Below are 20,959 nucleotides of genomic sequence, written 5' to 3' on the forward strand. Positions count from 1 at the left end.
ATACACTTGTGAAGTTTTATAGAATAAAATCAACAGTAAAAAGATTGAGACATATATAAGAATACTTTGAGACTGTATATAGGTTGTCTTTATTAAAGAATACAAAGTTGTTCTTTTTATATCAAAACATGATCTGCTTTGTCAGTCACATCTTAATTTCTTAAGTCTGAGTTCATTTAGATATTAGAGAGCTGGTACTACTATGTTTATAATTTAATCTAATTGCAGTGTCCTCATATTAACTTAGTGCTTACTGAGCTGTCATAATTACAGTACTTACTGTAATTAATTATTGGTCTTATTGATTTACCATAAGTAAAATAAATAAATTATTCATTTGTTCTTGTAATGATAGCTGTTTTACTATAATAATAGGAATATGTTCTTAGATGTAATAAATCCAACAACCAAGTGTCTGGATCACCACAACACTAATCTATTATATTGTACTTCTTGTAAATTTTGTTTCAGAATTTTTTGAATTAATAAACTTGGATAGTGAGTATATATGCTTACTGAAGCTATTTGATTAAAGGGAGTAGAAAGATACTTACATACTGTTAGAATAATTTGTTAATAATGGAATAAAACACAGATTTATATTATCAAAAGCTACGAGCCAATGCATCATTCAAGTATATATTACAAAGAAAGGAATATAAAACATATACATACATATTTACTAAAGGAACATGTCTTGTCCTTGAGTACCAGTCATATAAGAATGTGAAGAACCATTTCAACTATAAAAAAGGAGAGTGAGAATGCTGATATAAAAAAACAAAACAAAATAAAAACAACACAATAATAAAATGAATAACACATACCCTTATATTCTTTAAATGATTTGTTTTTACTGACCATATGTAAATCAAGGGTGAGCTATATTTAAAGTAGATGTTAGATATTGTTTTTAATACTGGGAAGAAGATGTTGATATAGATATATACTTATATGCCACCAATACGTTTTTGTGTTTCTTTTGTCTGCACCAGTTATATCAGAGAAATATATGTAATGGCTATTTAAAGTAATTTATAGTTAGTAAAATAATGATATATTTAATGGTAAAGTACCTCTTGTATAATGAAATACACCTGCATCATATGTATATATTAAGGGTGCCTAAAGTGAAACATAGTAGGATTAAAAGAGTGTCATTTTTATTATTATTATTAAAGAGTAGAGAAAAACAGAAAAAGGTGGGAAAATAAAAAACAGTGTTTGAAAAAGCTGTAGACCCTGAAAAAGTTATTAGACTGTTTCTCTTACTTTGAAAAAAAATTGTCTACTAATTATAGCTTTATATGTTTCATAAAAAAATTGTTACTTACTATATACCTAAAGAAGTTGTTTTCTAGCTCAATTTTTTTCAAAATAATATATTTCGATCTCCTCAATCATTTAAATAAAGAAGTATTTACACACTCATACACTTGCTCAACTTGCTCGCTTAATCATTAGCATAATTGTTTAATCACTCAATTACTCTACAATTATTTATGTGTAAAGTACTCTCTTAAAAAATTATTAAGATAGAAATATCAAGCAATATATACCAGAAACTTATTATTTTATTATATAAAAATACAGATAATGGCTCCAAGAACTAACATCAACCAGAACGCACGTACCAATGGATCAACATCTAGGCCATTGATCAACGCAGTCAACACTGGGCGTATAGAATCGTCAAATCCAATGATTGCTCCTAGACCAAAAAATATGTCAATTCCAGAGTCAGAGTTTAATGATATAGTCAGTCTTCTCGCTACACTCAATGACAAAATGACAGCCATTAGTTCCGATGTTAGTGAATTGAAAGGTAATTAAACACAAACTATATTGTTTTCCAATAGACTGACTATTTGAACAGTACAATGCCAGGTGGGTGCTCAATCGACTGGCATGCAAGCCGTTCTGGATTCTGATATGGATCCTCAGGACATCATAAGCAGCTCAAGACACCCAAAGATCTCAGTAAGCTCAAATACTAAAATTATAAAAACAATCTCCCTTTAAATCTAACATCAATATACCTTTAATAGAGTATTATTTGGGGGCGGTTAAGAGATATTAATCTTAAGACAGATGATTTGGAGTTGATCAGAGAGAATGCTGATAAACCAACTTGGGATGTCAATGTTGGTTTGTCTGACAAGTTTAACAAGAATCTTGCAAGTGATTTGATGCTTTACATTTGTTGTCAACCTGTAGCAGCCATAGTACCACCAAAAGAGCTATGTGGTATAATTGTAAACAGCTATTACAATCACTTGGCTGCTAGTAAGCTTACTGAAGAAGACAGACAGACAAACACTACCTCAAACAGAAGAGGAAATAGAAAGACTACTGTAAGCATTTCTATTTATAATAATTCAATTTTGACAAGTATACTTAAAATATTATATATATCGTAGCTTAATAAAAGGAGAAAAAGAACGTACACAAAGCATAAGGATGCCGTCACTGAAAAGTTTAATTGGGATTATAATGGCGTTTTTTACAGAGACGCAATGTCTGGTGATGAGACAAAAACCGATACTTCTGTTGTTGCATCTCGTCCTGATTGGCGTAGTGATGAGGTAATGTTTTATATAAAACAGTTTTTTTGTTGTTTGATTCCTGATGTATATACATTTATAGTTGAATACCGTGTTTGACTTTCTTGATGAGCTCGCCAGAGATGACTTGGGAAAAAGAGCAACGCAGTTGAAGTCGCAGAGTCATGTGTTAGTACACGAGACAATTCCTCGTGGCTTGGTCACAAAAATGCCTGCGTGGTCAAAACGCGTATAATAAAATTTCTGTCTTTTTAGTTGCACTCTTTATCACATCTCTTTTTATGTCCATGAACTATGTTTTATATTATTATTATTATTTTAAAAAAAAGATAGAGTATTTTATTAAGCGTACAGCTTTCTTGGCAGAGGAATAACAACGACTTTTGCCGCACCACTACCAGACACATGACTTCCAATTGCAATTGGTGACAAGATGCGATGGACAGGCAGAATGTTGTTGTAGTCATACTTCAGAAATTCTGGCTCATACAACTCGATGCCCTGCTTGATTCTAGGTTGATGGCAAGAAATTTTGTACCACTCAACAAAGGCAAATACGTGTTGGGGGTTGTGACAAGGAGAAAGGTTGGTGTGCATGAGGTTTGGTGTGAAATTGTGCAAGAACAAGTACTTAATATGACCAGCATATCTTTCCTCAGAGTCTCCACTTTTTTCAATAAATATCGCTTGTATATGCAATCCTCTCACGACCAAGCCTTCTCCACCTGTGTAAACTTGTCCAAGAAGATTGATGGACAAAATCTTCTGGATTCGGTCATTCACAAACCAACAATTCCTGATTGTTGTCTTGGCACTGCAAAGAGAATCATTGTCATACTCAATTTTATAGAAATCGAGCAGACAATCATACTCGGATTTTCTCATTGTTGTTGGTAGCTTCAAACACAATGGTAGAGTGGAAAGAGGTAGAGGTTGGTTGCCAAATGTTTGCTTTGAAGGCTTTTCAGCAGATTGCAGGAACGTTGGCAAGTGAAAGAATGACGGTATCAAAGGATGTGGCGAAAGTGCAGGATTATAGATTTTACGGCCAGACAGCTTGAGAAAGAGAGAGAGGAGTAAAGGGCTGGTAACATTTCTGAGATGCGCTTGACAAAAGTCACCATTGTAAGAACTCTCAAGAAACCTTTTCATGTAGGTATTCTCAAACCCACTCTTCTGGTTTGTCTCAAACCCTTTCAATACACCATTATAGCGCTCAAAGCTAAATAGCCAAAATCCATAAATTGGCCCAAAGTCCTCAATCGTTTCTTTTAGGTGGAGATGGAGATACATGTTTTGCGTGAATACATCTGGTTTATAAAAGTCTTCACAACCAACACAGAACTCCTCCAAACTTTCGTGAGCTTTTTTGATCCCATTTTTGGTGATACTTGGTTTCGTCAATTCTCTGCATGCATCGACAAAATGGATCCAATTGCCAAGCAGATCATCTTGCAGGCGTGTCTTAAGCAGAACAGGAGAGTATATCAGGCACCATGATTTCCACTCATCTGCCTTCATAAACAGAAATTTCTTTCCAATCTTTATCTTCAGAGTGGTATACCCTACAGGGAGTACCATTCTATTAGCCTCTTTCTGCATCTCTACAAATTCTTTGTCATCAAGCAAATTGTTTGCAATCCAAATATCCATCATTCGTTTTGCAGTCCCGAGAAAAAGGTTGTGCATGGGATCGATAATGGTTGCATGCACTGGCTCAAAGTACACAAGTCGATGAAGCTCAGACCAACGAACACCATTTTCAATCTCCAATCGCTTTCTCTCTGTCAATGTCTTTGCATTCTTCCACAGGTTTGCATGTCTGCGATTTTCTTCTTTTGTGCAGCCTACCTATCCTGAAAACTTAAGCCCAAAATAGTTTACAGCAGTGGTCTCATCAATATGAGCAAACTGACGATTGCATTTGTAGCATGCACATGTGCTGTTGTGAGATGTAAACCCACACGTCTTTCTTGCAGCAGGGATGTTGCATGCAACCATCAACAGAGCAGCACGCACCAGAGCACCTGAGCAGTTATATGTATCAATTGTGATACCTTTATACAATAGCATAAGTTCATCAACAAGAGGACGCAAATAGTTATTGATCTCGTCGGTGCTTGCTTCTTTAGGTCCAGACATTAATCCAACAAGAATGACATTTTCTGCCTTGTTCTGCTCTTCTCTTGGCAGATCGTTAATTGTCAGATATATTGCACCACAAGAATATGTTACTTCATCAAATGGTTGAAACCAATCAATGTTCAGTGTCAATAGTAATGATCGTTCCTTCGAAACAAACTGGATACCATCCTCATCCACTAATTCGTTTCACATCTTTCCATCATATACATCAAATAAAGTACTGTCGACTTTTGGTTCACGATTCCATCTGTTGATCATACTCTCAAAAGAAGGACGTGTAAACATTTTTTTCAAGGTAGTTGTCCACGAGTTATAAACAAATGTGCACTTTGGAATCATGGCGTTCTTCATACTAGACTTGTAGAGATCATTCTTACAATGCGTCTTACTACCAACTCTTTTGAAATTGCAGAATGTATGTGTGTTGTTGCTGTAATTGTACAATGTGTGACAATTACTGCATGCTACATATTTTGATACACCGTTTGTCAAGTCATTGTATCCTGTCATTTTCCTCAAACCCGGAATGCTTGTGGGAAGTCAGAAATCCTCTCCATAATGTTCGAGGATTGTATTTATGAATGTAATCAAAATTATTGCGCCTTCATCCACAATGAAGCTAGAAATAAATATCACAGTGAAAACCGCAATTACTCGATGCCAAATATTCTCTGGAAGGTTTTCTGTAGACTCTGTAAGTTATCATAAAATAATATTAATTTTTTGTTTCTTTAATTCAAACCTTTTTTCTTCAATCATAGTTTATTTTTAATATTTACCCTGTTCTTGCTCTCTGTTCTGTTCTTCTTGCTCAAATTCATCTGACGACTCATATTCAGACTCATACTCTGAGGTATGCTCCTCTGTTTCAAAAAGAGATTCTTCCACCGAAAGAGGTAAGTGAATATTGACATACTGCTCTGGTGAGGGTGCACCAACGGAGTAATTATCATCTATTGGTACCAAGTTTAAATAGAGTGCACATTGGGTATAAAAAATAAAATACTATTACATTCAATATGTTCTTCAATTTGATCTACGTCCATATCAGCTTCACCAGTGTTTAGTTCGGCTGTCAAAACTATTTGTTCTAATGGATTAGAATACATCATATAAATAAATGAAAAATTGATAACTTAATTTACCATTAATAGTTTTATCCATATTCCTGTCATTATCATTTTGGGCATGACGCTTGGCAGTTCTTTTATCTGTCATGGTGTATCCAAGATGATTGCAATTGCATCTTGTGCATTTGCAACAATCTTCATCAGGATTGGCAATGGCAAACATTTTTTCACTTAATTTTTTTTTAATAATAAAAGAAGTGTGTAACAGCCGTTGCTTATTATAATTGTCTTTATTATTTTGAAAAAATTCTCTCAGGGACTCTGATATATATTAGGCCAATGATATGTCTTTAAATATATTCTTGCTGCTAAACACAGGAAATGACCTGGGTTGTAATTTTTTGGCTACTGTTATCAATAATTCCAGGTAAGTGGAATTCAATTATTTTAAGATGTTTTTGCAGTGTACTGTTCTGTATGCAGAATTAAAGCAAGAAGATATAATACCGTATCTGCCAAATGCTTTAACGTCATGAAAGAGATTAACAAATTGAGGTCAGAGAGCAAATCAACAGATGTAGAAAAAACAATTATATTTTTATTTTTATTTTTATTTTTAATATGATAATAATTGATACAATTTATTAGTTGAAATAGAGAGAGTGATGTAGTCGAAGAAACATCTGAGGTTGCCAGCCATAATGAAATTGATTTTGAAGACAAAAGTAATGAATATGATATGGATTATGTTTTTGATAAAATAAAAACTTTTTTTTATTCCTTATAATTGTTTTTGTCTAATATCCCCATTTTGATAGAATTGAATGACAGCACAGAAGAGGTTGAAATGCCTGCCACTGAGAAAAGTGTTTAATTTTCTCTATGTGAAAGAGTACCGAAGCCCAAGTGAAAGAATTAATTAAACTCAGGATTTGGGTGTTCTTGACATTATGATATAGTTCTTATTAAATCTAAGAAATGAGGACATTAATCCTATGTGAAAGAATTGTGCTAAAAAAGTTGTATAGTACTATTTTAATATGCCAGCTCAGAAACGAAGGTTAAAATGAAAATAGATCTTTTTTCTTTTTTATGTAAAGCACAGAATTCCATTGTTCTTAAAAAGGCAAGAAAAAGAAGTGAAACTGATACTTTCTTCAGAGGAAAGTAATACTTTTCTCAGGTTTTAAGCAATTCTATTGGGTTTTGAAGGCGCAAGAAAAAGAAGTAAAACTGATACTTTCTTCAGAGAAAAGTAATACTTTTCTCAGTTTTTAATCAATTCTATTGGACCTTATTTTATGGATAAACTTCAGTACTCTCATTTGATTGACTGAAAGATAGTCTTCTCATACTTCTTTAAAACAGTATCTGAGAAATAGTTTGTGAATGAGGCTTGTTTATTTTGTAAAAAAATAATTCTCTTGAATTGTATTGCATAATAATATAGTATATACATAGCTCTCGACTATTTTGAGATTAAGTAGTTTGGATACCATTGATAAAAAGAGAGAATTTATAATAATAGTAAATATAAGAATAGTACAATAAATGAGAATAAGCTAGAGTAGTTTCAAGAATCTGATATAAATATAATTATTACCGTTTACTACAAAAAGAAAGTTAATTAAAAAGTTAAATAATATGTTTTGTATTTAAAGAAATATACATATACTTACAGTCAAGTATGCCAGAGTTATAATTGCCGTGTATATATTACAGACAATAGCTATAAATAATGATTTTAACATTGATAATAGCTGTTAATATAAAAGATATACTGACCTCAATAAATGATGCTGATAATTCTCTAAAATTGAAAGAATGGACTTGTCGTATACTGTGATATATTCAAATAGATTTAGTATTAGTATAAAAACACATATATAATTTTGTAAGCTTACTGAGTACATTTCTGCAGTAGATAAGTGTAATCGTGCACAGGACATATATCTGCTAACAGATGAGAAACAAATTAATATAAAACTAGAACATGTTTGACTTGTTTTACCTTTATGTTTAAGAGTAAGACATATCCAACCGTGTCAATAGACCTATTGATAAATAAAGAAGTGTCTCAAAAATTATTAGAAGGTTAGTAGATCTAGAAAAAGAGAAATATAAAAACAAAAACAAAAACAAAAATAATTAAGTACAGTAGACCAGTTTAAAGACATCACATTTCTTTAACTGATTGTATGAATAAAAGAAAAACTATTAAATAAAGAGAAAAGAAGCGAAAAGGCAGACAAAACAAACAAAGGAAAAAAAAAAAAGAAAAAAAGAAAAAACAGAAAAAAAATTGAGTATAAATATAAAAATCTTTGTCTTCTGAAAAAAAAGATACTGGGAATTAAATTGAAAAAATCTAAAACAGAAAATGGTTCATATTTTCATATCACGTCTTCAAGAAGTCTAATAAAAAAGGTATAAAAGAATCTTTTTGTTTCACTATATTTCATAATATTCTCTTTCTCAATCTCGATCTCCAAAATCAAATCTTCCAACACTTTCACTTTACTATGTATATATGAATTTATTTAATGTATAAGCAAATAACAAGAGTAAGAATAGAAAATTTAATATATTTTTGTTTTATTTTGAAACATATGTTTGTATAGAAAATGGCTCTCATTACTTCTAGAACCTCTAGATCTAATGCTAGAAATAGCCTTACCCAGGTTGCAGTTGGTCGTGTTGAGCAACATCTTATTGTACCTGCTGTTACCCAAGAACAGTGCATGACAGAAATGTCAACTTGCCTTGATAACATGGGCGCCATGCTTGGATCTCTGTACAATAGATTTAGTCAATTTATTGATATTCAAAGAAGAAACACCGAGACAGTTGGTGCAATTGCTATGTCTTTGGCATCCACAAGTAGACAAGTTCTCTCTGCAGTTACCCCATCTGCTGCCCCATCTTTCGACCAAATGTCTGAAGAAGAAACAAAAGTTGCAGTTTTGGTAAATATGTTAAATCTTATGGAGTGAATAATAATCTAACATGTAGTATCTAGACCTTGATCAGAGAGAAGATCTGGAAAAAGGACTTCAGATCTAATAATCCTACTGAGATTGCCGAGAATGAAGCAAGACGAAGATAGAACATAAATGAGCAGGTTGACCATCTCAATAATGTTGCTGTTGTTGCATACTTGCAGGAGTATATTCATGCCCAACCCCAAGCTGTCAGCTTTTGGCCTGGCATGGTAGTATCTATGGTAAAACATAACTATAGGTACTGCTATCATAAAGCACATACATTGCCTGAGCAGTGCATGAACAACAACCACAGGGCAAGAATTGCCAGCTGGATTAAAGAGGTTATTACAAAACATGTTATTCATTTAAGATATTTTGTACTCATCTTACTATTTTTTTTTAGATCCATACTCGCCGCCAGGATATATACACTAGATACTGGAGAATGATAGACAAGGAGATGGGTCTCACAGTGGAAGAAGATTCCAAGATAGCTTTTTTTTTGGTGCTATCCAAAAAGGGGCTATGTTGGACGGCAAGTCTGACACAGAGGAACTTTTCCCTGGATTCCCAGTGCGTGTGTTGAAAGTTGCCCATCCCAGCTGGAGAAGCAATGAAGTAAGTTATTTCTTGTGATGTGATCATGGTAAAGTAGAATATTAATAAAATAAATATAGTTCAACAAGTTTCTGGGCTTGATTGATGAAAGCATGCATTCCAATTATAAAGCAAAAGGGAATGCAAAGCTAAGAATGCCCAGGTTTTTGAGAGGAGAAAAAATGTTGCTGTACCACGTCGGCTGATTTCGTCACTGTCTTCCTGGGCAATCAGACAATAAATTTTTTAGATTCACACATACGCGCGTCCTTTATACTTGATTTATACACAACAAGACTGAAAGAAAAAACAATAATAAATAGAAATAAGAAAAGAGATAAATATATTGATAAACAAAGTAAAATAGAATGAAATAAATAAAGTAATAAAATATATAAAATAAAGGAATATATAAAAAAAAAAGACAATTAAGCATAAATTTTTTGTGGCAAAGGAATTGCAATCTTCCTATTGACATTTCGTCTGGTTTTGTAGTCAATGATAGCTACTGGCAGAAGTATACGATGGATGGGCAGTATACTTTGAAAATCTAATTTGTAGAAGTTGTCATGGTAGATTTCAATACCTTTGAGTTGTCTGCGTGTATCTGATGTTGTTTTAAACCATCTGACGAAAGCAAAGGTATGCTGGTTATTGTAGCTAGCTAATGAGAGAGTGGTTGTTGATGGAGAGAAGGTGTGTACAAAGATGTATTGAATTTCACCGACATAACTATAACGTGCATTGGTTCTATTTTCTTGAAACAAAGTTTAAATATATGAACCACGTCCATTGCCATTGCATCCTTTGTATACTTGCCCAAGAATCTCAATTGACTTGAGCATCTCAATTCTGTCATTCACAAAAGCTGGGCTGGTCATTGCTTTATTCAGCTTGCAATATTATAATCATTGTAGGCAACTTGGTAGTATTCTAAAAGACAGTTGTACTCATGCTCTGGCATTACTGATGTAGATTTAACTACCAAAGGAAAAGTTGTCAGTGGTAGGGGCTCGTTTACTTTAACCATTCTTGATTCATCTTGTGTTGTAGCCACGAATTTGGTAAGAGAAAAAGAAAAGAACTAATGTTGTTGAGCTAATGTTGATGTTGTAGATGTTATTGCTGTTTCTGGTGTTTTAGCTTTTACGATTTTTTTGAAAATATCAAGATAACTGTGAATATCTGCAATGTCCATAACGTAATCAACAACATCTGCTTTGTACGTCTCTTCCACAAATCTTCTCATATATGTTAGCTCAAATCCACTCTTACAATTTGTTTAGATATTCTTTAAGACATTGTTATACCTCTCAAAACTAAATAACCAGTAGCTATACACGGGACCAAAGTCTAGGATGGTTTGCCAAAGATGAAGGTGCAAATGCATGTTAGATAAGAGAAGATCGAGTTTGTATAAACTCTTGCACTCATGACAGAATTGCTGTAGATGCGTATGTGCTGATTCAATGTCCTCTTTGCAAATACTAGGCATTGCCAGGATTCGGCAGGCCTTCACAAAGAGCATCTAGTTGTCAAATTTCTTTTTTGGTAATATACCCTTGAGTACAACAGGAGAGTATACCAAGCACCACGACTTCCACTAGTCAGCCTTCATGTAAAAAAACCCCTTGCCAATCTTGTTTTGCAACATTGTATAATCTGGAGGCAGCATAATTTTCTCGACAGATTTTTGCATGGCAGCGAGTTTCTTGTTGTTGATTATTCCATCTGCAACCCAACTATCCATCATTCTCTTGGCAGTTCTGAGGAACAGATTATGTATAAGATCAACGATTATGCAGCAGACAAAGTCAAAGTACTGGAGACTATGCAGTTCAGACCAGCAAACACCATTTTCAACTTCAAGACGCTGACTCTCAGATGATTTGGTTGCATTTCTCCAGACCTCTGCATCCTTACAATTATTATTCTTAGTGCGAAGGAGTCATTTAGAGAAATCAAATCCAGAATAATCAACAGAGCTTGTTCCATTTAACCAGGTGAATTTACGGTTGCATTTATGGCATGCATTGGTGCTGGTGTGAGATGTGAACCCACATACTTTTCTTGCGGCAGGGATATCACATGCGACCATGAAAAGAGCAGTACAGATGGGGATACCTTCTGGGTGTTGGTGAGTTCTGATATTCATTCCTTTGTACAACAACTCCAGTTCATCGACAGGAGGCTTCAGATAGTTGTTAATGTCTGATTTACTTGCTTCTTTAGATCCTGGCATTAATCCAACAAGGATGATATTTTCCTTCTTAAAACGCATATTACAAGGAAGATTGTTTACAACAAGATAAATCGCTCCACATGAATATGTTACCCCATCAAATAGTTGGAACCAATCGATATTGAGAGTAAACATTATAGAGTGGTCATTGTTTACAAAAGGGACATTATTGACATCCAAAAAGCTGTTCCACATAGTGCCGTTGTATATGTCAAACATCATTACATCTACTTTCGGATCGCGATTTCAAAAGTTGGTAGCACTTTCGAAGTCAGGGCAACAAAAAAACATTTTCAATTATGATACAATCGAATGGTATACATATGTCTTTTTTAGAATTCTTGACTCAGATCCACTTTTGAATAAGGGTGTTTTGCACAATAGGTTACTACCAAAAACAGAAGATGTGCAATATACTGGGACAGATTTATCATTGCTATAGATTGTATGACATTCACCACAAGCAGTATACTTCTTAATCCCTTTTGTTAATGTGCTTAATCCTGAAAGTTGCTTGAGCCCAGAAATGCTCAATGGAAGATGGAATGAATTGTTGAACAATTTGAGAATCTTGTTGACAATAGAAATCAAAATCACTGCGCCTTCATTGATGATGTATAATGATACAAATAAAGCAATAGCAATTACAATTAAACAGTATATCAAAACCAATTCTGAGATGGACTTGAATGAAAAATCTTTTTTTTTTAAAAAAAAAGAAAAGAACAATCGATTAATTTTCCTTTTATTTCTCAGAGACAGCATTACTTAAAATTTACTATACAAACCTTTATCATCACTCATATTATTATCACTCTCATTTTCTTTGTTGTCAAAATTGTTGCTTGCTACATACTTGTTGCCTTCAATACCAAATACAGCATCGATTCAAAAAGAGGTAAGTCTCTTATCTGAGCAGGAATTTCCACCTCTTCTGTGCTGTCTTTCAATTCTATTAATATGGGAATATTAGACAAAAACAATCATAAAGAATAAAAAAAGTTTTCATTTTATCAAAAACATAATCCATATCATATTCATTACTTTTGTCTTCAAAATCAATTTCATTATGCCTGACAGCCTCAGATGTTTCTTCGACTACATCAATCTTTGTATTTCAATTAATAAATTGTATCAATTATTATCATATTAAAAATAAAAATAAAAATAAAAATATAATTGTTTTTTCTACATCTGTTGATTTGCTCTCTGATTGCAATTTGTTCATCTCTTTTATGACATTTAAGCGTTTAAATAGATATGATATTATATCTTCCTGCTTTAATTCTGCATACTGGACAATAGCATTTGAACTTTTTGGTTATGATATGGCTGGGAGACATTTTAATGAAAAAAAGATAAATGTGTTCATAGGTTTAAAAGTAAAGAAGAGGAACACAAAGTAGTTTATTTTTTATTTATTTAGGCTTAGTATTTTTCTCAGATGCTACACAAACTGCTATGGCCAATTAAATTGACTACATCTCTTGTCAAATGTTTAATTCACAAAAACCAACTGAGATGCAATTTTATGTTTTCTTTCACTTGAAATTAGATTTGCTTGACATATGTGAAAGCAGACACTTTTTCCAGCATATAAGCTGATGACAGAGGATGTACACTATATATAAACATATGATATCCAATCTGATATATACATAAGTAGATCACAGCCAATCTGATATATATAAGCTGTTGACTGCTAATTGGGTATATATATAAGCTGATGACAGGTGATCTGCACTATATATAAATATGTGATATCCAATCTGATATATATATAAGTGGATTACAGCCAATCTGATATATATATAAGTGGATAACAGTCAATCTCATACATATATAAGCTGAACACTGCCAATCTAGTATATATATAAATAAATGATATCTGATCTGATATATATGTAAATTAATAACAGTCTATCTGTATTATATATATATATATTTATCACATTCAATTTACTACTTATATAAGTTAATAAAATATAATATATAATAAATATTAGCCAATAACATTTGATTCATTACTAATATTAGCCTATAATATCTTATCTATCTCTGATATTAGTCAATACCATTGGATCTATCACATTATATATATTCACACTTATTAATATCCAAGTCATATCCAATCATCTCGTCAAATATAAGTAACATACTCTAATCATATTTAATCTTTAATTTTATATATATTCACAACTCTTTTATAATCTTTATATATATATATATAATATATAAATACATCCAAATTATAATAAATATTAATAAGTTGACTTGTTCATATATTGTTTTATTGATCTATATAATAATATTTTGATTTTTATACAAAAATTAGTAAAAAATATGAAAATTAATTTTTATTAATTCTGTACTTGCTCTTTACATATTCTTATACTTTTATATTATACTACTAAGTTTTCTTTATATAGCAAAAAAAATTAAAAAATTATTACTTAGTAAGAATTTAAACTTTCATTAGAAGAGATATATTTAATTATTGTCGGAACAGCTTTTTGATAGTTTAAGATTAAATGTTTTTCCATGCCAAGCTTTTACATAGTTGCTATTTATATAACCTATCTTCCCCCACTAAAAATGTCAAGACTTCTCACACTAATTATATTCAGACTAACTAAAAAAGGAAATTTTTCCAGAAAAAAACTATTCTTTATTATTTTTTCTCACAAATTCAATTGTATTGTTTACGTAGATCATTTATGTAAGATTATGCATGATTATGCACATTATATAACAAGTATAGCCAAAAGTTACCATTTTTTTCAGCAATGCAATTGTATTGTTTACGTAGATCATTTATGCAAGATTATGCATGATTATGCACATTATATAACAAGTATAGCCAAAAGTTACCATTTTTTCAGCAATGCAATTGTATTGTTTACGTAGATCATTTATGCAAGATTATGCATGATTATGCACATTATATAACAAGTATAGCCAAAAGTTACCATTTTTTTCAGCAATGCAATCGTATTGTTTATGTAGATCATTTATGTGAGATTATGCATTATTATGCACATTATATAACAAGTATAGCCAAAAGTTAGCAATTTTTTTCAGCAATTCAATTATATTGTTTAAGTTACGCAAATATGCATAATGACATATGTTACACAAACTTTATTTTTTATATTTTTAATATGTGTTTATATATAAATATCTAAGATTATGCAATACTATATAAGTTAACAACAGCCAATTGACTCTATATGTAAATCAATTATAAACAATCTTATATATATATAAGTTAATTATGATTAATTAGCTTGTATATATAATATAATTATAGTCAATCTTATACATATATAAGCTAATGACAGCCGATCTGGTATATATATAAACTATTGACAGCATATCCCATATATGTATAAGCTGATGACAGGCAATCTAATAAATATATAAGCTGATAACAGTTAATATGGTATATATATAAGTTGTTGACTACTGATCTGGTATATATATAAGTTGTCGGTCACCAATCAGATATATATAAGTTGTTGACTACTGATCTAGTATATATATAAGTTGTTGATCACCAATCAGATATATATACAAGTAGTTGACTGCTAATCTGGTATATATATAAGTTGTTAACCACTAATCAGGTATATATATCAGCTGTTGAATGCTGATCGAGTATATAAGTTGTTGACTATCAATCTAGTATATATATAAGCTAATGATAGTCAATCTAATATATATATAAGATGATATCAGGTGATCCACACTATATATAAACATATGATACTCAATCTGATATATATATAGGCTGATGATAGCTGATCTGATATATATATAAATTGTTGACTGCCAATCAGGTATATATATACATACTATTGACAGCCTATCTCATATATATATAAACTGATGATAGTATATCTCATACATATATAAGTGGATGACAGCCAATCTGATATATATATAAGCTGATGTTAGCCGATCTAGTATATATATAAGCTGTTGACTGCTAATTGGGTATATATATAAGTTGTTGACCACTAATCTGATATATATATATAAGTTATGAACAGCCAATCTTATATGTATACACTGGAAAATAGGGTAATTTCATCTATGGCATAGGGTACTATTATTTGTGGAGTGGTAGCTTAAATTTCCATCACTTTTGTCTTTTTTATTTTCGATGGTGATGATAATGCTCAGTCTGTTTTATTGGATAAAAAAACGAGTTTACTCTTTCTTGTAAAAAATGTCTGTGAGATTTCTTTTTGGGACTTGTAGCCATGTCGCAGAGTCAATAGTTGTAGAGAACTTAAACCAAATAATATCTTTTGAGTGAGATAATAAAGCTTTTTATTGTTGTAATATTTATTTATAAGTATGGCACTATGCCAAAAAAAATAGGAGTTTTAGAGGTGGTTTCACAGGTGGTTCCGGAGGGGAAGCCAGGGCGCGTTTTGTGTCCTCCCCCCTTTTTTCCAACCCTGAGTTCATGTACATTTTAATACATCTCTGCTTACCGGTAGTTTTAAGATTCTATTAATATATTGATAACCTTTTCTTTTGCTAATATTTGTCTTTCAATTGGACAAAACTTCTTTAAGTATAGTTGAAATATTATATGCCATTGATTACTACTAATTCATTATTCTTTTAATTTAGATTCTTTTAAATATTTCTTGCTTAATCATTGTTTTTATTGGATAAGACATAATTGCACTGTAGTGTATTGTATAAAAATACATTTTTATTGGTTTCTCAAATGGATATATTTTTTATTTATCATTTTTATTGGTTATTACATTACACAATTACATTTTATATATCACTTTTATTGGCTGTTATGATAGACATTATATTTTATACATCATTTTTATTGGTTATAAACAGTCAAATACATCATATACTTCCAATATTAAATATACTACTTTACACTGCAGTGAATAGTTACTTACAATTGCCTCCTTTGACGGTCTTTTCAGAGATGACTGACTCTTGCAATGGATGTCCAATTTCGATGGCATCTGGTGAAATCTATACCAACCGTCTTAAGCATGTTTGCATGTTTATTGCAAATCATTGTTCGATCACATCGCTGGTGAGAATCCAATTCCTGCCAGCACAATGATACAGCTTCCTCTAGGTAGACAGCTTGCAGTTGCTTTGGCCAATGACCACATCAGAAAAGAGATGTTGTATCGCCACCATCATACACAAAAGGCTGATGACAGCATTTCCGATGTCTTTGATGGACAGGCATACCAGTCAAAGAAGCATCTTTTCTCGGGTGAAAACGACATTGCCATTTCATTGTCTGTTGATGGGTTTGCTCCCCATATTGTTCCAGGTTCGGTAACTATTGTCTACGTTACCAACCTCAACCTGCCCCCAATGATCTGCTATGAGTGCAGCCATATGATCCAAGTCGCAATCATCCCTGGTCCCAAAGCACCCGCCGACTTCTGGTCATTCTTGGAGCCAATCATGAAAGAACTTTGGGTTCTCCAAGCCAGTGGAATGGTTGTGAAGACACCATATGGAGATATTTGTGCAAAAGTCCATGTACTGATGACAACTGGGGACATCCTAGCTCTGGGAAAGATGGCTTGTCATGTGGGCCATATGAGTAAGGATGGCTGCCACATCTGCCACGTTGTGGGCCAATCTTCTGGCCATGGCCAATATTTCCGAATGCCATCTACTATCACCATGCGCACACCGGAAAGCTTCAAGTACTTTGACGAGGTGGCATTATCAAGCAAAAAAGGGTTAACTGGCCAATCTCCCTTCTCATTACTGAATTCCTTCTCTGGTCCGTTCTTTTTTGCATTGGATGAAATGCACGGCATTTGTCACAGCATTGCCAAACAGGTCTGGGGGCTCGTGTGTGGCAAGTATGGAAAAGATCATCCTCTGTCTCTCTCCCTTGCAGCTCAAAAAGAAATTGGCACTGCCATGGTGTCCACTAGAAGAAGTATTCCGACGTCTTTCCACGGTGCTTGGATAAATGTCGCGACAAGATCAGGATACTTCCGGGCTGTGGACTGGGCTGACTTCATCTTGTTTGTTATTCCCACGCTTGTGGCAGAGCGTGTCTGTGACCAAGCTGCCCGCAAGGCATTGCTTGACCTGGTGCAGACATACAATCACTGGAAAAATAACAATAAATACACACCGGGAAATTCAGGCATACTATTGTGAATATTCCGCATTTTACAGTGGGGTTTTGCCTATTTCCACTGGTACCAAAGCTGATCTGGTTACATGTGCACAGACCTGCTATCTACAAGTGTAAAGTTCGATAGCACTAGTGAAGTTGGGGTCAATAGTAATTTTATATCTTTGTATATAATAGAGTACCAAGAAAACTTTATTTCAAACTTTGTTTTTTTGCTGTAATACAATCTGTTTCCATGTTAAAGGTTAATAATCAGGGACTACGTCGCATGTGTATTGTTGAACTATCCCTGGGTGAATAGTTAGAACCATGGACATTTTATTGCTTATAAGCCAATCATTAACACTCTTTATTATGAGGTCATAGATTATCTGCTCCCCCAATTACTTGATATTCAATTATTATTGGTTTGAATTATAGTTTATTTTTGTATTTATTAGAAAAAATAGAATGATTCTAGGTTGATAGTATTGGAATAATATTATATGCCTCGGGCCGTCTTCACCGGTATCCTTCATATGACTCAAATCAAGCAGTGCTTTATATATAATGTTTGTAAACCCTCATATTCAGTAGTTATCTTTGGCACAGATACTATTTAACATAATAGAAGAGAAGTTAGATGTGTATTTAAATATTTACATGTTGTGAGTGATATATTAATTTGAGGATACATACAATATAATGACTGAAGAAGATAAAAATAAAACTTTGAGAGTTCGAGGCATGGCGTCAAGTATAATTTCTTTAACAATGAAAATAATATAGAGAAGTTAGTTTGAGTGAATTGGGTGACAGAATATGTAATGAACGTACCCAAAGAAAGTCAATTTATTTGTAGACCTAGATAGTACTTGTCAAGAGTTGATATAACCTTTAGTAAAAAACATATATTAATATACAGTATAAATAATACTATCATACATATTAAGAGAATAAAAGAAGAAGTCTTACCATGTCAATGATGGCGCCAAGAGATAGAGGTTCTTGATTCATTGCGTGTTTGGCAGATGAACATTCATCTGTAATAAAAATTATATTCTGTCAGATACATATTAAAAGTAAATAAAAAATAAAATATTACCGTGTTGATGGTCTTGTTTAATTGTAGGGAATATTTTTGGCGATATTGTCTATAAAAAAGAAGGAGAAAAGTCAGAATAATTTTATATGATGATGACATGAAGTATAGTTACTAACCTGGACTAATCCGGATGGCCATTGTAAAGAGAATACATCAGAAGGAAAAAACACGCTAGTATCTATGACAACTGAAATAATAATTATTATTTAGTTATATTTGAAGAAAAGAATTGCTTTAAAAAAAAAGAAGATATGTTACCAAAAAAGTTTGCGAATATAGTAAAACACTAAGAGAGTATATATGTATCTATGACAACAGAATGTGTTAATCTTGTTGTTGTCTGTACAGAAGTATTTTTAAGAAGAATGTATCTTACCAGTAAAATTCACAGTTATAACAAAAATCAGAAAGAGAAAGAAAAGAAAAGAAAATGGTCGATAAGGAAAAATATGGAAAAATAAAAAAAATAAGTAAATAAAATACAAAAAACAAAATAGGTAATTAAAAAAAATGAAACTCAAAAAAAATATCCAAAAAGCATAATAGATATAATGGTGTAGTATCTAAAAGCAATCTTTGTATCAATTTACACAGTGTGTGTACAAGAAGTTACTTTAGATATATTTTTTTAACCAAGATCAATCAAGACTAGACATCCTTTTTTTTTGGAAATATAAATATACGTTTTTGCTACAATCTTACTCACTCTTGCTCACGCACTCTTACAATTATTCTTACTTATACTCACACTTTCTCTCTCTATCTCCCCATCTTTTTCTGTCTTTTATTTTGGTATGTTTGATAATAAATATAATTGTAGTGTATAATAAAAATTTATTCAAAGAATATAAAAGCATTAACAGTTAATACATATTTGAACTTATATTTTTAAATTAATAGAATATGTCTAACCAAAATGAAAGCTATCCCACTCGACGCACTCCTGCTGAGAGAGAGATGACAAACTCTCTTGCCATCTTGCGTCGTGACATGACCACTGTCATGAAAGACGTTGCTGATATCAAAGCAAAAACTTCGAACACTCCTGTGTCTGCTGTTTTGCAGAGTCAGCCGATGGCTTTAGTGCATGCTGTTGCTCCTGTGAGCATGGAAATGAATGTAGCTGGTTCTTCCACCATGGCTTCTGACGCAAAATCAGTCAACAAGACAAAAGCCTATGTATGTATCATACATATAGTAAATTATATCTTTAATAACTTACCAAGATTCAATAGAGACTTCTTCGGGAGCATTTGTGGGACCCTAAGTTCAAGTCAAAACATTTGGCTGAAATTCAAGCCAACAATGGCAAGCCAAGGTGGAACACGGCTGTCAACTTCAACCAGTCGCCAAACACTGAGCTGACAGAAAACCTCGTTGCCTACTTGGAAAGAAATTTCGTAGGAGCAGGACTGAGAAAAAGTGATGTTCGTGACTTTGTCTACACGAACTTCACTAGCAGAAAGCGTGCAGCTAATAAGTCTCAGGCTAAAAAGAAGTCAGACAATGCTCGCAACAGAAGGAGTAGCCGCGAAAAGGAGGTAAGTTATACTTTATTTATTTATTATTTGAATAATTCTTATCTAAGTCATTAATTTAAAGCAAAAAAAGAAAACTAATTTAATATTTTCAACAGCACTTGAAACGTCGCAAAACAGCGTACCAGTCTAACAAGACTGCTATTGATGACGAGATGAAAAGAGATTGCTCTGGTCTCATTATAGAAGAGGCTATGTCTGTTGGTGAGTCAGACGATGGCACTTCGCCTCATGTTTCTTATAGTGGGCTTCGTCTTCGTCGTCCAGGTTGGAGAAGTGATGAGGTACTTAGTTTTTTGAAAGTTGAAATATTTAATTTAGTTAATATATTATATTGTATTATACTGAATAAAATATTAATGTCTTTAATATAGTACAACCACTTCATCACACTTGTTGACAACAAAGTGGTAGCTGATTTAGGCTTAAATAGCCATCAATTGCTGTCACGTGCTTTTGGCGAAACCGTTGAAGGACCAGTCCCTGATGCAATTGCGTCACAGTTTCCTCAGTGGGCTCTTAGAAACGGGCCCTAAATAAAGTTTATATTTTTTGTTCTTTTTTTCTTCATTCAT

General features: G+C 32.6%; 5 protein-coding genes across 5 annotated transcripts; 3 read left to right on the plus strand and 2 right to left on the minus strand.

Moving 5' to 3' along the window:
• Positions 1–1,052: 1,052 nt before the first annotated feature.
• On the plus strand, positions 1,053–2,799 carry PHYBLDRAFT_165362 (hypothetical protein; the record flags this gene model as incomplete). Its single annotated transcript, XM_018435214.1, has 6 exons — positions 1,053–1,067; positions 1,594–1,825; positions 1,877–1,980; positions 2,049–2,354; positions 2,421–2,585; positions 2,647–2,799. 6 exons carry the CDS (start codon positions 1,053–1,055, stop codon positions 2,797–2,799), a joined length of 975 nt encoding a protein of 324 aa, XP_018294901.1.
• Positions 2,800–2,906: 107 nt separating this feature from the next.
• On the minus strand, positions 2,907–4,253 carry PHYBLDRAFT_165363 (hypothetical protein; the record flags this gene model as incomplete). Its single annotated transcript, XM_018435215.1, has 1 exon — positions 2,907–4,253. One exon carries the CDS (start codon positions 4,251–4,253, stop codon positions 2,907–2,909), a length of 1,347 nt encoding a protein of 448 aa, XP_018294902.1.
• On the minus strand, positions 4,224–11,656 carry PHYBLDRAFT_100373 (hypothetical protein; the record flags this gene model as incomplete). The annotated part of the gene is made up of 2 exons (XM_018427582.1): positions 4,224–4,415; positions 11,342–11,656. Coding segments are annotated over 2 exons (507 nt in total), but the record flags the coding sequence as incomplete, so codon positions are not given.
• A 5,550-nt stretch (positions 11,657–17,206) lies between these two features.
• On the plus strand, positions 17,207–18,063 carry PHYBLDRAFT_165367 (hypothetical protein; the record flags this gene model as incomplete). The annotated part of the gene is made up of 3 exons (XM_018435216.1): positions 17,207–17,716; positions 17,772–17,875; positions 17,940–18,063. The coding sequence occupies 3 exons, from the start codon at positions 17,207–17,209 to the stop codon at positions 18,061–18,063; spliced, it is 738 nt and encodes a 245-aa protein (XP_018294904.1).
• Positions 18,064–19,749: 1,686 nt separating this feature from the next.
• PHYBLDRAFT_165368 (hypothetical protein) lies at positions 19,750–20,920 on the plus strand (the record flags this gene model as incomplete). Its single annotated transcript, XM_018435217.1, has 4 exons — positions 19,750–20,025; positions 20,082–20,387; positions 20,483–20,668; positions 20,759–20,920. The coding sequence occupies 4 exons, from the start codon at positions 19,750–19,752 to the stop codon at positions 20,918–20,920; spliced, it is 930 nt and encodes a 309-aa protein (XP_018294905.1).
• Between the last annotated feature and the right edge of the window lie 39 nt (positions 20,921–20,959).

The sequence above is a fragment of the Phycomyces blakesleeanus genome, assembly GCF_001638985.1.
Source record: "Phycomyces blakesleeanus NRRL 1555(-) unplaced genomic scaffold PHYBLscaffold_5, whole genome shotgun sequence".
Classification (NCBI taxonomy): Eukaryota; Fungi; Mucoromycota; class Mucoromycetes; order Mucorales; family Phycomycetaceae; genus Phycomyces; species Phycomyces blakesleeanus.